The sequence below is a fragment of the Acinonyx jubatus genome, chromosome E4 (genome assembly GCF_027475565.1).
Source record: "Acinonyx jubatus isolate Ajub_Pintada_27869175 chromosome E4, VMU_Ajub_asm_v1.0, whole genome shotgun sequence".
Classification (NCBI taxonomy): Eukaryota; Metazoa; Chordata; class Mammalia; order Carnivora; family Felidae; genus Acinonyx; species Acinonyx jubatus.
The window spans coordinates 58830998-58848240 of record NC_069395.1 but is presented as its reverse complement, the minus strand read 5'-3'; the positions used below and the strand labels follow the sequence as shown (position 1 = coordinate 58848240).

At 49.6% G+C, this 17243-nt stretch overlaps 1 protein-coding gene across 10 annotated transcripts in view; it reads right to left on the bottom strand.

Annotated features, from left to right (window-relative positions):
* Nucleotides 1–7098: 7098 nt before the first annotated feature.
* ILDR2 (immunoglobulin like domain containing receptor 2) overlaps nucleotides 7099–17243 on the bottom strand; it is a 64714-nt gene continuing 54569 nt past the window's right edge. For all 10 annotated transcript variants that reach the window (XM_053208817.1, XM_027046456.2, XM_053208814.1 and 7 more), the window contains 4 exons: nucleotides 16148–16261; nucleotides 11424–11640; nucleotides 9387–10068; nucleotides 7099–8071 (listed from right to left, as the gene is read on the bottom strand). In XM_053208817.1, the coding sequence (XP_053064792.1) occupies nucleotides 8036–8071; nucleotides 9387–10068; nucleotides 11424–11640; nucleotides 16148–16261 (1049 nt within the window). In that variant the 3' untranslated portion in view covers nucleotides 7099–8035. The remainder of the gene's footprint in view (nucleotides 8072–9386; nucleotides 10069–11423; nucleotides 11641–16147; nucleotides 16262–17243) is intronic.

Sequence of the window (17243 nt, the reverse complement as noted above, 5' to 3'; positions counted from 1 at the left end):
TTTTAATTCCCTTGCCTTTGGAGATGTGTCAAGTAAGAAATTGCTGCAGCTGAGGTGAGAGAGCCTAAATGTCCATCAACTGATGAATGAATAAAGAAATTGTGGTTTATATACACAATGGAATACTACTTGGCAATGAGAAAGAATGAAATATGGCCTTTTGTAGCAACGTGGATGGAACTGGAGAGTGTTATGCTAAGTGAAATAAGTCATACAGAGAAAGACAGATACCATATGTTTTCACTCTTAGGTGGATCCTGAGAAACTTAACAGAAGACCATGGGGGAAGGGAAGAGGAAGGGGGAAAAAAAGTTACAGAGAGGGAAGGAGGCAAACCATAAGAGACTCTTAAAAACTGAGAACAAACTGAGGGTTGATGGGGGGTGGGAGGGAGGGGAGGATGGGTGATGGGTATTGAGGAGGGCACCTGTTGGGATGAGCACTGGGTGTTGTATGGTAACCAATTTGACAATAAATTTCATATTAAAAAAATAAATAAAATTGTATACTCAGTGAAATTATCTCCTAAGAACGTGAAGTAAAGACTTAGATAAACAAAAACTGATAGAGTATCCTACCAATAGACCATCACTAGAGAAAACTTCCTTCAGAAAGAAGGGAGGGGCGCCTGAGTGGCTCAGTCTGTTAAGTAACTGATTCAGCTCAGGTCATGATCTCCAGGTTCCTGAGACAGAGCCCCGCATCATGGGCCCCACACTGACAGCACGGAGCCTGTCTGGGATTCTCTCTGTCTGTCTGTCTCTCTCTCTCTCTCTCTCTCTCTCAAAATAAATTAATTAATTTAAAAAAAGAAAGAAAGGAGGGAAGATTTCTAAAGAAGGTCTGAAATGCAGAAAGAAAAGGTGTAGAAAAAAATGTGGATGATTCTAAATGAACATTTTATAAACCAATATTTTATTTTTCTAAACACAATATTTTATAAAGCTGGCCAATCAAGATAAATAAAACAATGGACAAAACAGCAGTAAGTCCAGAGGCGATAATCAGAGTTAAATTGTTTTGGGGTCTATCTTTAAGTTAAATCTACCTGGGAACTTTTTTTTTTTTTTAATCTGTATTCACTTTTGAGAGACAGAGAGAGCCAGAACATGAGTGGGGGAGGGGCAGAGGGAGAGGGGGACACAGAATCCAAAGCAGGCTCCAGGCTCTGACATGTCAGCACAGAGCCCAATGTGGGGTTTGAACCCACGAACCGTGAGATCATGACCTGAGCCGAAGTTGGATGCTCAATGGACTGAGCCACCCAGGCGTCCCGACACGGGAACGTTTTTAAGTTGACTACTGAGAGAATTGAGTCCAGATGCTTCAAGAAATGACAGGTTTTCCATTCAACCAGGACCCTAGAATCTGAGACTCCCTTGAGAAGGCCTAGCCAAGAAGAGGATTACTACACCCCTGAGGTACTGATCCCTTCTTCCGCCAACAAAGGTTTTCAGTGGCCTTCTCTTAATTATTTTTCAGATCTAGGGGCACCTGGGTGGCTCAGTTGGTTGAGCATCTGACTTCGGCTCGGCTCATGGTCTCCCGGTTCGTGAGCTCGAGCCCCGCATCAGGCTCTGTGCTGACGGCTTGGAGCCTGGAGCCTGCTTCGGAGTCTGTGTCTCCCTCTCTCTGCAACCTCCCACTCTTGTGCTCTGTCCCTCTCAAAAATAAACAAACATTAAAAAAAAAAATTTGTTTTTTAATAAAAAAAAATATGTTTCAGATCTCTGGAATTTTTCAGATCTCTTTAGAACTTAAAACATTCTCCCACAAATAGCTTTTTTTTCCCCTCCCTTCCCCAAGTGCCATTTTGTGCCCTCTTTGAAAAGGAGCCAGGTACCATCACATTGTCCTGCCGTCTTTCCTACCCCTTATCTCCTCCTGAATGTAGGCCTGTGGAGAGCAGGGAGAGTGACAACAGGAGCTATGGAGCCCATAGCTTATGAAAGTCTGTGACAAAATCCTTCTGCTGCTAACACTCGACTCCCCTGTGGTCCCGCGGCCTTCTGTCAACAGTCCTTAACCCCTCTGTTACGGTCCTTACAACAACCCGAGGCAGTCCTATGTGATCTTTTCTTTCCTGCTGAGGTCTTTTAACGTCAGATCACGATCAGACATAGGTATTAATTACGAGTTCTTGATAACAAACGGAGGTGAAACACTTTATTTAGACTAAAACATTACAACCAAATTCACTTTGTAGGTTTGACACCGAGAAAAAATCACGGGCAACAGCGATACAACAAGTTCAGTTTTGATGCCACAGACAAGGCACAAAATAGCCGGGCACGTGACTCCCATGAGACAGATTTCGGACCCCTCGGCCCTGTCGTTCCTTCGATTCCTCTTGCGCGGTCCCACAAGGAAAACTCTCGCGGGGTAGTGTCTAATGCCTTTGTTAATAAAGTGGCTTTGCCTTTACAGCCAAGGTAAGAGCGAAGTTATTCGTGCCTCTTTTCGCTTTCCCAGAAGAGAGGGGCCGGACCACACGGGCGCGTGTCCAGCCCCAGCGAGAAACCCTGACAAAACTTCTCTAACTAAACAGCTGCATCGTCTCCTACCTCTAGTCCCTCTTAGTGCCACCTAAAATCCCCGAGATAGAGTGACGGTGCCAGATACTTCACGCCTAAGCAGGTTGCCCCCAAGCCCCAGAATTCTGAGTCTAGATGAATTTCTAGTTTGGCTCAGAAATTCCTCTTCAGGAAGGGTTCTGAAATCTCAAGTGCCTTTTTTGTCACGTCCTTCCCCACCCCCAACAGCACGGCTGATGAAAAAGAAACCATCGTGGAGGGAGGCTGGCTCCATGCAGAGCCACATTTGAGGGGCGACGCGGGGCAGCGAGGGGCAGCCCCCAGTGGCCAGCTTCGCAGCCTTGCCCCACCGGCGGCGTGTGGGTGGGCACGGGGTCCAGGACTCTGCACCGGGTGCAAACCAGCCGGATCCCCGTCCTGCAGGTGTTGTAGGAATTGCCCGGGAAGAATCCAAGACAGAGGGCCTGGCTCGATGACTTTAAAAGCCTTTGGACTATAGGCAAATCACTTAGTTTTTCTCAACCTCGGCTTTACATTCTGTTTGATGAGGTCACGACATCCACCCTCCCTCCCTCCAAGGCAGGAGGGTGTCGTAAGGATCAAAGGATAGAATGCATGTGAAAGTGCTCTGCAAACAGTAATATGCCACAAAAATAACACAAATACCATTACTATTAACCTTCTTATCTCCCTCAGGCAATGCCAAAACTCAGGCTGCCGCTTAAAGCAGCTCAGCATTATCTCTGTTCCACTCTGGTGGCAAAAGCCCCTCACTTCAAGCTCTGTGGATCAGCTTCCCAGGTGACTAGGAGGTAGGATCCTGGCAGGAAAAAAAAAACAAAAACAAAAAACAAAACCCACAAAAAACTAGGCACTTTTTTTCTCTAGGACTTTAAGTACCTGAGGCCCTATTTTGGTGAATTTGGATCTCTACATCCTATAAATCAGTTTCAACCCTTGCAAGATTCTAGCATCATCTAAATCTGACGTTGGAAGGGTATATAATGTAGATTTTGTTATTCTTGCCCGTCCTTCCCACTTGGGGCCTTAAGGTGGCAGTGGGTGTTGACCACAGCCAGGCTGGCCATTTGAATGCTTCAAAAAATGATTTGCCGTTTCCCAATGGTCCTTTTCCTTCCTATTCACGATCTAAGTTTTGCTCGGAGCGACATCAAGGGAATGAGAAAATTACCTGTAATTCTTGTCAGATCTGGGATCGTCACAACAGATCACTTTTCCAGGATTAGAAACATCTAGAACAGGTTCTTGGGAGCGCGCCTAGCTTTCCTTTCTCTCTGCCTCAGTTCTCCTACCCCTGGACCCTGGCGAGTCAGTTACCACCGTGGCAGCCAGATTGCTGGGTGCTTCACCACTGCCAGCCCCAAGGGAGTAAAAGGGACCTCCCCAAGATGTTTACGCAAAAATTTCAAAGCCCAAGGAGGCCTCGAGACCGGGGTGCACCTTAGTTACGATCTAGTGCAGCATTTTCCAAACGCATCTGATCACAGGACTCTTCTGAAACGTACGTTAAAAGAACAAGTCCTCGCTGCAGACCCACCCAATACATCTCCAAGACAGGGCCCAACACTACATGTTTAACAGCAATCAAGTACTTTGTACAGTTAGGCAATTTGGGGAAACACTGACCCAGCAGCAACGGCTTGGAGTCTAAAGGCTGAATCAGATTTGTGATTTCACTAATGGCAGTGACAGTTCGTTTCTCCAGCCACAAAGGAAAGGGGGGCTGGATGACAGCAGTGTCTGTGACTTCGGCCTCCCGAAAAGGCTGCCTGACGTCTAATCAGATTGCCTACGTGAAGTCTTTCAGACTATTTAGAACTATTTAAAGACGTGGCTGTTTTCAGCACGGAGCGCCTCGGGCTCCAGTGGCAGCCTCTTCCCACCCCGACTCTGCACAGTCCTGTGCCAGGTGCAGAGGGACGGTCGCGGGAAGGGAGAGGAGAGGCCCACTATCTCCGCCAGACTTGCTCCGTGCGGGTGACGGTGGCCAGCCACACTCACGGCTGCGGAATGGAGCCCCTGGATAAGGAGACGCAGAGCTCCCCCGGGAGCACGCCTGGGCGGGACAGCTGACATGTACCACCGGGGCCACCGCAAGTGTCCCGGGCTTCCTGGTGAGTCTACGCAGGACCTAAAGAAGCAGTCCTGGGGGATACCTCCTGCCACCTGCATCCACGCCCCCTTATCCAACACATCCCTGACTCAGCTGTGACTCCCAGGCAAACACAGCAGCTCCTCCATCAACCCACTGGGCCCTCGGCCTTGTACTCCCCCCTCCCCCATCCGAATTCACCTCTTGCAGTCACACTTTTTTAACACTGGCTTTTCAGGACACTGAGCACATCTTTAAATACAGTGGATGGACACACACACACACACACACACACAACATTTAAATATCAAAATATACCCATTTAAATTTAAAAACTTTAATTCTCTGGGTTTGTTATAATTTATCCATAGCAGTATTTCACATTATATGCATAAAATCTCCTAATTCTTTCTTGGGCATGTCTTATTTCGCCTGTTCAATTGCAGGGTCCCAGTGGACAGAGACCATGTCTTCCACAAGACTTATTTTGTACCCAATGGAACCTAGGAAGGAAGCTAATGTGTGTTAAGTCCGTCCTATGTGGGAAACACTATTCAGGGAAGAAACAAAAGGACCCACTGAGACAAGCCGGGGTGCCGAGGATGGCCAGCTTTACCTTCACTTGTGCAGTCAACCCTGTCTGCGTCCCATACCCAGAAGCAGGTGTTCTCTCCTGGCCGAAGGCCTGGAAATTTCAGTGATTTATGCAGCCCTACAGGGGACAACCTGGTCCTATCTCCCCAGGTTATTTCAGTAGCCTGTCATCTTTGTGTTTTTTATTGTGTTGTCTGTCTGTAGTTTTGTTGTCTTTGGAACTGCAGGTTTCCAATTTTAATAATTCTTTTCCACGACTCCCCTAACCTTCACCAAAATCATACATGCCCTCGGCTAACAAAAGCAATATGTTTGGTCTCTGCAGCTGGTGCTATGGGGCTCTTTGGTGGAGAGAAGCCTGACACAGTGCTCAGTATAAAGAGATAATAGCTACTACAGCTACCCAATATTCTCTAGAATTGCCTGAGCAAGTTGAAATCCAAAGCTGGTGACTAAGAAATGATGATTAAGTTTAATCATCTTCTCCGTCTGAACTGGGGCCAAAACAAACAGACTAGACCTAGGCTCTTAGAGGCCAGGGACACACCAGCAAGTCTAAAACTCAGCACCAGGGTTATGGCTTGTGTCCCCCACCCTTGGAAGTGCCAGCGCTGGGCTGAACCGTCCCTGGTTCCTCTCAGACAGGCCGAAGCCACTGCAAAGTCGCTTGGTGGGCCAGTTCTCCTCCAAGCAGTGATATCAACTCATCCTCTGACCCTCACCACCAGCCACTTCTTTATTTCACTGCACACGCAGGACTGTTTTGGACACGTCACGAAGTAAATGGATACCAGTGGAATGGTACTCGGAGAATAGGGCCCAGCTCCAATCAGGTGGCTCTAGAGAAGACCAAGGAGTTGCTGAAGAAGAAACCTTCGTAGGTTGCCCGGGGATTCAAAGATAAAAAAATTTACCACTGCTGGGAGGCCAGGTATCATTGTCCTCCGGGGATCTGACCCAACCCTGTGTCCCACCACAATGGTGTGGGGTGAAAAGCTTTGACAAACGTTTGCCAAAGAAAGTGGAGACTGTGAGACGCCTAAGTTAGATGGAGTCAGGGATGAAGAACACCCAGGCAAGAAGAAATAGCTTTTCCTCGAAGAGAAAGGAACATGTAACAGGTGCACCAACTTCTCAGCCTTGAGCAGGAATCAGCAACTTGGGCTGGGCTCAGCGAGGCAGTTCTTCTGTTGGTCGCGGCCGGCTCACGCCGGTGTTTGCGATCAGCTGAGACTTGATGGGCTGTCAGGGTGGCAGGGGGACCGGGCCTTTTTTTCTCATCATGCAGCAGGACAGCCCAGGCTTGTGCACCTAGTGGCAACTGCAGGGTTTCCAAGAGCAGCAGGAGAAAACAGGCCCCATGCACAAAAATTTTTCCAAGTCTCTGCTTGTGTTACATTTGTTTTGGGCCACTGGCCAAATCAAATCATGTGGCCAATCCCAGATGTAAGGGGTAGAGAAACAGGCCGCACCTCTTGATGAGAAGGGAAGAATTTATGGCCGTTTTTTTTGTTTTGTTTTGTTTTGTTTTGTTTTGCAATCTACACAAATTACAACATCCAGAGATATCTATCTTTGGGATTTAGGCAAAATCTGTCATTGAGGCAAGGGTGGGAATAGGAAGTGTTGCTTCCTGAGAGAGCCAGATCACTTGTTTCCCAAAGCATCTAGAGCAGCAATCTGATGAGGCGAAGAGTTGCACACTCCACCATCTCCGGTGTCCTGGAAGGGCAGGGCTGGGATGGCAGAAACAACTCATGGTAAATGAAGTACAAAACCAGAGAAGGTCACGTGGAATCTGTAGGGGAAATGGCCCACATCCAAAACATAATGAGATCGTATATTCTTTTCCTCTTAAATTCTTTTTCATTCTTCTCTACTTACTGCTTTGTCCTTTTTCTTCCCCTTCCCCTTCTCTTTCATGTGTGTATTTTAAGCGTTTATCAAAAGGCACCTGATGACAAGTGAATCAGGGTGCAGAGGGAGGTGGGGCTCTGTGGGCGGCACCGCCATGTGAAAAGTCCCGGAGAAGGAGGGTGAGGAGAGCCCTTAATGTCCGAGACTCAGATGTCACTGTGCACAGCAGAAGGAGAAAAAGCAGTTTATGTTCTCAGAGTGGAAAAAGAAATACCACTTGCACAGCTTTTCAAAAACGTATACTCTTTTGTTTTGTCGCAGCCACTCAAGGCATGTCATTCGGAACGGCAGGTTGAAGTCACTTCTGCGATCGTCCAGCAGGTCACTGTCACTGAGCTCACCAAAGGCCCTCTGATTTTAGCGTAACAATAGTCACTGACTAGTGACTGGGAGACGGGGGTAAAAGGTATACTTTGCCTAAAGCTATCTTCTGTTGTCAGTATCAGGCCTTCTTCTAATGGTAGTAATAAGTTCTTCTGTCTCTAAGTATAGAAGAGCATACCGTAGGCGGAGGCGTTTTCCAGGGATCGGCGGTCCAGAGCTAACTCCCTTTAAGAATTGGAAAAGGAATCCCGGTTTGGCTAAGGAAAAACATCAGGCAGGATGAACTCAGTGGATGAGACACTCCGTGCGTGGAATGTTCTCACAACGTAGTCATCTTGTTTCTCACACCAGTTAGATGTACGCTGAAGTTTGGAATCAGCACCCCCCCCCCTTAAAGGACGCTCCCCCCCAATCCCTTGCCAAAGCAAAGGTCAAATCTTCCAAGGTGGTGTCCAGAGAAGGTCCCGGGCCTGCTGGCTCTTGGATTTGTGTCTTGTCTCCATAGTCCGCTCCTGATTTCTAGTCACCCAGAGAGACGGCTTGAAAACAAACATCAGACCACAAGGGACATCCTGGTTGGAAAGTCACTCTGGAAAAGAGCAGGAAGAGCCCAATGTTAAGCCACACGATGGTTAAAGAACCCCAACCCAACACAGCGGATGGTCCCCTGGGCAGAGGCTACAACCTAACTGTTCAGAGCCTGGCGCACCCTGACTCTTAGGGCATTCCATCAGGCTTATGGCTATAGTTCCTAAGCCTCAGTTGGTGCTGAAGCCAACATGCATCTGACGGAACTTAGTTCCGTGGCCACACAATGACTTCCCAGCCCTTTAGGGCTAACTACCTTTACAGTCCCATAACCGCTAGTGCGGACGGCACACCGTAAACCTGACATAACCTTAAAGTTCATTCCCTGCTCACGGTACCTCACAGGTCATCTCATTTTACTCTTTAAAGAACAACGAAAGATACTTAATTGTTTTGGAGGGGCTACGAGTCATGCCAGAACGTTTTCCCATTCATATTCTCTCCCCATACTGCACACTAAAGGAAAGGTCCACCCTGAGTTATGAAAAACAAAATGGTGGAAGAAGCAGGGTAACCGAGGAGGGAGGGTAAGCCTTGGGCTGGCAGAGTGGTCTTCAGAGCACAGGGGGCAGAGGCATTCTGACAACCAAGAGTGGGCATTTGGGGCTGTCCCCTGGCGATTCTCTGACCTCCAGAGCTCACATCTGGGGGCTGAGGGGCGGACCGGGCTGCCCTTGGCATTTAGAGAGAAAACAATACAATCTATGTAAGGCCAATTACAAAAGAGACAATTAACCGGACAGGGACCGAAAGGTTTCCTTCACATACACAGAGCACAATTTATAGTTTACATTCAACAAAATGTCAAGGAGGAAAGTGAGCTGTCCTTCAAAAACGGCAGTAGCTACTAACCTTCTCTGGGCTGTGAACGCATCCGGAAGTTTATGCAACCCTCCCCGCAAGGGGTGGGAGACGGGGGGGGGGGGGGGGGGGGGGGGGGGGAACGCATCTACACGCGTGCATCGCACATTCTGCACACAGATCTCAGAAGCCCCCCCAAACGTCTGTGGTGGTAACGATTCTCGAATCCCTGACGCCACACGCTTCTGAAAGCTGCTCTTAAGGATCTGAGACGCTACATCTGCACCCCCCGCAATTTCTGCTTTTGGCGACTCTCCATCCAGGGCCCCCTGCTTACTGCCTTCACCTGGTCCGGGGCAGAGCGAGGTGGGCAAAACCCGGCCTGGCATCCGCGTTCCCAAAGCCGGCGGCCCGGCTCCCGGCACCTGGCCCTCCTCCCCGAGCCTCCCCCTGCCCTCCCCTCCCCCGCCCCCACCGACGGCTCCCCGCACGAGGAGCGCCAGGCTCGGCCTCACAGTTTTCTTGGTGGGCTCCTTCTTCCGCTTCTTCTCCGAGTTGCCGTGGTAGGGCAGGTCGCGGCCGCGGTAGGACGGGCCTCGGCTCAGCTCGCGCTCGCTGTAGGGCGGCAGCGCGTCGTCGTCGTCGTCGTCGGCCGAGTCGTCGTCGTCGCCCTGCGGCGAGGCCGCCTTGTAGGTGCCGGGCGGCGACCAGGCGTAGTAGGAGGCGCTGCGACGGCCGAGCTGCGCGCTCAGCCGGGACGGCGTCTCGAGGCTGCCGCCGCGGCTGGCGCCCTCGGGCCGCGCCTGGCGCTCCAGGCCGCCGGCGCGGGGCGCGTGCTCGTACTTGGGCGCGGTGCCCGGCGTCCGGCTCACCAGGCGCGGCAGGGGCGCGTCGTCGGGCCGCCGGCGCGGGGTGCCGGGGGCCCAGGCGCGGCCCGCGTCGCCCAGGGGCTCCCGGCTGCGGCTCCGCGGCCCGTAGTACTCCTCGGGCGAGTCGTCCTGGTAGAAGCCCCCGAGGGCGTGCGTCTCCGAGCGCTCGAAGCGGCCGCCGCCCCGCGCCTCGTGGCTGTCGCCGTCGGCCCGGCGGGAGCGCGCGCCGTACGAGTCGGCGAAGGCGGCCAGCTCGTCCATGGAGACGGCCGGCACGCCGGCGGCGAAGTTCTTCCGGGACAGCATCTCGGACTTGGAGCGCTGCTGGCTGAGGGCAGAGGGGACGACGGTCAGCCGGCCCTGGCGCCCTAGACCGGGGTCTGCGCGTCCGCCGGGGGCCCCGGGCCCGGCGGGGGGGGGCGAGGGGGGGGTCTGAGGGGGACGCGAGAGCGCCATGTGCTCTGGCTGGCCGAGCGGCCTTGGACACCCCGGACTCTCAAAGGGCGGCCGTGGCTAGCTCCTGAATTCGTGCCAAGGATCAAGACGGAGTTGTAGGTAAAAATGGTGATATATATATGGTGTTGAAACACACAGTGGGGCCTTGTGATCATTATGTGACTTCTGGTTGACAGCCACATGTCTCCTCACACCCTCAAAGCCAGCGTGGGTTGGGGTGGCTTGGGATGCACACAGTTGTAGCCCAAGAATACCCTGTAATATTTGGTGATATACAAAGAGCCCATTTCCTCCCTCAGAGCCCAGGGTCAATTTATCTCTGCAAGTTACCTGCAGTTGGTCAGTCTGAGAGAAAGACAATGTCTAGTGTCCTTCAAGATAAAGGACAGGGGAATGGTGTTGGTCCTATTCAGTGGGAAGCGGCCCAACAAAACAGGGTGCACGTCTTGGCCTCCCATATTCATTGGCCAGGTGACTCTACCAAGCTCCTCAACATCTGCAAATTTCAGCCCCCCCCCCCCCCCCGCCCCAACTTAAAATGGGGACATTAATAGTACCTGCCTTTTAGAGTTATGAGGATCAAATACAACAGCATACATAACGTGTTTGGCATCTTACCTTTCACGTAACAGTGATCAAATGATGGGGGTGATGGGTGGGAATTTTTAGAGGTTATAGGATAAAATATTATGAGAAGGGCAGGGAAATGTCAATAAGGTTAATAAGGAAACGTAGTTAATAAGGTGCATTAAGGTTCAGTACGGTGCCCATTTCAAAGGGCCTTGAATGATTACTTCTACACATGGTGTCTTAAGTGTTCCCCTGCTTAATAAATGTGAGGGGGTGGGGCGCGCCTGAGTGGTTCAGTCACTTAAGCTGCCGACTTCAGCTTCAGCCTCATGATCTCGCGGTTTGTGAGTTCCAGACCCGCGTCCGGCTTGGCGCTGACAGCTCAGAGCCTGGAGCCCGTTTCGGATTCTGTGTCTCCCTCTCTCTCTCTCTGCCCCTCCCCTGCTCACGCTCTGTCTCTCTTTCTTTCAAAAATGAATAAAGATTTTTTTAAAAAGTTAATAAAAAAATTAATGTGAGGAGGGGATGTTCAACAGCCCAAAGGGATGTGGCAGGACAACCCAGAAGGGGAGACAGAGATGCTATCAGAAAGTAACAGCCTCCGAGCTCCGGCCACCAGCACCCGGCACCAAAGCTGCCTGCTGCAGCCACCTTCACCTGTGCCTGAAGCTCTCCCGATCCTCTTTGTTATACTCCATGGCTGAGGGTCCCCGGCTTGCCCCACTGCTGCCTCCCATGACACCTGACCAGTAGTCAGGATTGCTCTCCAAATCCCCCGACACAGGGAACTGCTTGCTTCTCATCTGGTGGTACGCCTGGCGGAAATTACTGTCCTCCTCGTGCAGGGAGCTGAGTTCCGAGATGGTGTTGTTATCTGCAGGGACAAAACCAGACATGACAGAGCTTTCTACGTATTAGGGTGGGAACTCTGTGAAGGGCTGAGACCGAGGCTCTGGGGAAACCCCGTCCCGAAGGCCTCAATCCTGTCCAGGGTTGGTTATAGACCTGAACTAATGGGATTTGTGTTCCGAGCTCAGCGGGAACTGGCTCCACCCAAAAGCCCACTTGCTTATCAGGAGGAAGGCTTCCCGCATTCTCTGTTGGTGGAATGGGAAAACAGTTGTTACTGCCCCACCTAAGGCAGGCTTCCCAGAACTTGGGCTCTTTTGCAGCTGGTTTCCTCCTAGAGCATCACCATCCTTGTTCCAGTGTTTTTCTCCATGTATAATTGGGTGAAAGCCATGACGATCCCAGGCATGTTGAGCCAAAAGGGGCAAAAAGAGAAGCTGTAGTTCACAAGATCTTCCCTACTGTTGCCTGAGTCCCAAGACGGGCCTTCAGAGCCGGGACAGCCCCATGCTTTAGAGGAACCCCAGTCCAGCCTCCTGCAGCCGTGCCCCTCACCACAGAGCACAGTCCACAGGGTCAAGGGGACTGCATACCTCGTATCCATTCTTTCCCTTTCTGGATACTCATCCAGGAACCTGGAATATCCTTCCCAGTTGGCACCACGTCCATTTCCAGGGCCTACAAAGACTTCTTTGCCTCCCTAAAGAGGATTCCAGGAGTGTGCAGCCACGGGTGGCTAGGACAGTTGTGTAGAGGTGTGGGAAGGAAAGGGGGATTGGGCTGCACTGTGGTCTATGGGCTTCCACTTGTACTCTTCCTACAAAATTCTAAGGAGGGGATGGCCACAGTTTGCTCATTCCCTAAAGGGCCCTAAGTAGCATTTTGCATAAGCACTTGTGAATAAGACCAGAATCGCAGTCTGGAAAGAAAAAAAAAAAAAAAAAAAAAAAAAACCAACTATTTATTTATAGAACTTCGAAATGGATTGAATATCATTTTACTTAAAAAAACACATCTAGCGAATCTATTTCTAATGTAACTGGATCCATTTGTTTTCTACAATCCTTTGGTTAGAACTTCAAAATATTATCAAAATCAACATTTACAAGGTGTAAGGCCTGGCTGTTGAGCAAAAGGTAAGCCAAGATAGGATGTGGGCAGCACAAATATGCGTCTCAGGTTCCCCTCTACTTCTCCTCCCTACCCCCAACAGTCCTTGGAGGAGCAGAGAATTTTGCTGAGTCCCACCCATAGAGGAAAGGAAGGGCCTCCCCACCACTGCATAAACAGTGTCCTTGTCCTGTTCTACCAGATCTGGGCTTACTGGAAATGTCATTCATTTTGGTCATGCAATCAGTTGGTTTTGGATTATAATCTAATTGTTAAACCTTTTCCTCTTTCTGAGGAGAATGGACTAGTTAGTGCCCATTTTAAAGAAAAATAACTCAGATACTACTGATTAAACAATCTAGAACCTTCCTTTTCTCATGATCTCAGTGAATTCGAATCTCCTGGGAACAGCACAGAAGAGAACCATCAGGGGAGCCTGGGTGGCTCAGTCGGTAAATCGTCCGACTTCGGCTCAGGTCATGATCTTGCAGTTTGGCAGTTTGTGAGTTCGAGCCCTGCGTTGGGCTTTGTGCTAACAGCTCAGAGCCTGGAGCCTGCTTCGGATTCTGTGTCTCCCCCTCTCTCTGCCCCTCCCATGCCCATGCTTGGTCTCTGTCTCTCGATAATAAATAAACATTAAAAAAAGAAGAGAACTATAAAATGCATCAAGTGAAACTGCTGAACGATCACATTGTTGGCTCAGAACTTTCCTTAAACTTCAGGGAATAATGGACTTTTCCCACTTCTCCACACAGTGAGGGCTAGCTCTGTTTCACCATTCATACTGGTGGACCATCTAGGATGTCTGTGGCTCTAACTTTTCTGCCGCATCGAGCATACACATCAACGTCCCTGCTTCACGAACACCTAATAATGTAACTCTAGGACAGGAAAGACAGGCTTTGTCTGTAAAGGGCCAGATAGCAAATATTTTAGGTTTTGCAAGCCGTGTTGTCACAACTCTTCACCCTGCCATTGTAGCACGAAAGCGGCCACAGTCAATGTATAAGTGAGCCAGCATGGCTCTGTTCCAATACAACCTTTTTACAAAAACAGGAGGTGGAACATATTTGCCCTGGTAGCTGTTGTCTACAGATCACTGCACTAGGAAGGATCCTGGACTAAAAACATCCCAAGAGCAACCCCCTACTTACAAGGGGCAAGAAGAAAAAGGATCTTCCTGGCTAGCATATTCATGAACTTGAAATCCCCAGTTCTTACAGAATCTTGCCCCAGCCTGCAACCAGGAGATCCGTTTTACAAGGAGATCTTCAAGACCGTCCCACGTCCAAGATCCACCCCAGGGTTTACTCTGCTCTTCAGGAACAGAACCTCTCAAAGCCAAGTGAACTATATTCCTACTTCATCTCTGTGCAATTATTGTAATGTCAACCCGCAGGTTCCAGGAAATCCTGTTCCAGTTCTAGCACTTTTCCTCTCTGCCTCCCTTTTCTTCTCTGTAAAAGGAAGGAGATGGGAGCGCCTGGGTGGCTCAGTCGGTTAAGCGGCCGACTTCGGCTCAGGTCATGATCTCGCGGTTCGTGAGTTTGAGCCCCGCATCCGGCTCTGTGCTCTGACAGCTTGGAGCCTGAGCCTGCTTCATATGCTGTGTCTCCCTCTCTCTCCCTGCCCTCCCCCACTCATGCTCTGTCTCTCTCTCTCTGTCTCTCAAAAATGAATAAATGTTTAAAAAATTTTTTTTATTTTTTTTTATTTGAGAAAAAAATTTTTTTAAACGTTTATTTATTTTTGAGACAGAGAGAGACAGAACATGAACGGGGAAGGGTCAGAGAGAGGGAGACACAGAATCTGAAACAGGCTCCAGGCTCCGAGCTGTCAGCACAGAGCCTGACGCGGGGCTCGAACTCACAGACTGCGAGATCATGACCTGAACCGAAGTCGGCCGCTTAACCGACTGAGCCACCCAGGCGCCCCCCAAATTTTTTTTTTTTTAAATGAGGGAGGTGGATTCAACAACCTCAATCTTTTCAGCTCTAACATACTAAAGTCCTAGGAGGTAAAAGGCTGTGATCTCTAAACAGATACAGCCGCGGCAGCCATGGAGCCATCCAGTTTGCTCAAAAATTTCTTGGGTAAAGAGCACAGGACTGGGAATCAGAAGAGCTGGGTTCTCATCCTGTTCCGGTCACTTCAACCCTCTGGGCTTCTGTTTCCTCATCTGTACACTGCAAAGGTTGACCTCAGCCATCTTTAAGATGCTAAGATTCCATGGATGCTAAGATTCCATGACATTAATGATCTGTCAGTCCCCCAAGACCATCCAGGTAGGCAGGAGACATCACCTAAACCGGCACCCATCCTTTTAGCTTAACCTCAGGTTTTAACTTTTTCTCTGAGCTGTGAGATCCACAGATTTCCTCCCAGGCTCCTTCTCCTTGATCCCTATCTGTGTCCCCTCACAGGGCTCCATGACAACACGTTACAACTAACTTGTCAAGTGCAGTGACATCTGCATTCCTGACATTCCAATCTGGAGATTGTCTTTTTATAGTCCCTGCGGTGGGAGGATGCAGCCCAGACAGGATGAATTTAGCATTGCAAACTGGGAGGAATATGTTGTCCTTAATCTGAATAAAGTGCCTCTAGTCTGGGACTGTTTCCCCAACAATTCTATCGAGTCTCTCCTTGCTTCCAAGGCAAGGAGGGTTCAAAGAGAGACAGACATTGTGACCTGACCACCAGGCCCGCCAGCACCCTTTTGATAATTAGCGAATCTACGTCAGACCTGCCCTGTGCCGCCCCTCATCACGGAAGGTAATTTGGAATCCACGCCAAATAATCAGCCGTGTCGGCTGCCAAGCGTCCAACGGGCTGCGAGTGAGTTAAGGTTGGGGCCCTGCAACTCCGTGATTTAAAGGTTCTCTTGACGAGAGGGACACCCTTTCTGCTAGCCCCTCGGTCTCTGCTGCTGGGGATCTCAGAGCAACGTCGGGCCTCCTTTTTGTAGATTCATTTGGCAGACTTGCTCGTTCACTTTCCTCGAGGCCCCCCTCTAGCAAGTCAGCAGCTGGACCGTTGTTCAATGATGGGGGCTTTCGTGCTGGGAAAAAAACGCACATCTTTTGCCATTATTTTGAATCTGTTTTAAAGAGAGTAGCAGGGAGAGACTCTTCGAATAAAGTATTTCCAACACCAGGACTGCACAGGCCCAACAGCGCTGGCTACTCCATGGAGAGATACAACGTAAGCCAAGGGACACACATCTGCTCTACTCCCCGCACCAGAAGCCCTTTCTCTCCCTTGTGTGTACTTGAGGCTACTGTCCTCAGGATGTCACCGGCACCCTTGCTAGTTCTAACCCTGAGAGCTCAGGGCTGCCCAGGTTTGGTAACCCCCGAATCCCCTTCAAGCGTTGAACTCCCGCATGACGCGCAGATCACACAGAACTAACAGATGCTCACATCTGCTTCTCATCCTTCTGGCCGGATCAAACTGAGCCAGCTCCTTCTCGACGTAGTACAGGACCTTCATGGAGTCTCTCTCTTTGTCCGCTTGGATCCGGTAGCCTTTGCGAACTGTTAAGGAAAGGACAGGAAGGTGAGCTGAAAAAAGCAGGAGGGGGCCTCCATTTTACCAAGTGAAAAAAACATGGTCCCCGCTTATAACAACTCTTTTTGAAATCACCCAGAAATAGTCATCTATATTTATACGTATGGAACCATACCTGAGATCCCTTTTATCAGATGGTGCCCCTGGAACGGAGGAACAGCAGGTAAATAACAGAGTTCTATGACAGTATATTTTGGGTCACTTGTTAAATTCTGTTTCCTGCTTTCTGACCTTCTAGAGCTCCACTTAAAGATCATCTTCTCAAAGCTCAGGGAAGTATACGCACACTAAAAAAAAAAAGGCCACTTTCTAGACAGATCATTCTATACCATCTGGGGATCACATCTTCACTTGGTAGGAGCACATGTAAATAAAACAGACACCCAAACATCAGGGACCTTGACAAAGGTGGCCTGAATGCCTCTAGTGTCCTGGGAGATGATGCAAAAACTCCATAACTGGGATTAGAGACTGTGATATACATTTGGGCCAAGGAAGGTGCAAACCACTCGGATTGCTAAGTATGGTTCCATTTATTTCTTTAACATTTTCCTTTTAGGAAAGGGAATACCACATTCTAGACATGATAAATTCAACCTGCCGCTATGTGGTTACAAGCAGGTGTTATTTGCAGGGCTTAATAAGAAACAAAACTAAAGCCTGAGAGATAATACCACCTCCTACATTCCCATCACTCATGTTGTCAGATACAAAGGCTGTTGAAGCCCCATATCACTTAAGTGTCAGCCAAGTCCAATACCAGCCTCAAGGGTGATCAGACACAGGCACGTCTAATCTTCACAGATAAGGGAAACAAGAGAAGGGAAGGAATGGGATGGGGACGTAACAATAATGGCAAGAGACAACACTCATTGGGCACTATAAATGTGCTTAGGTACGGTGCTAAATGCTTTCATGGATGTTCATTCCTCCCAACCCCTAATGAAG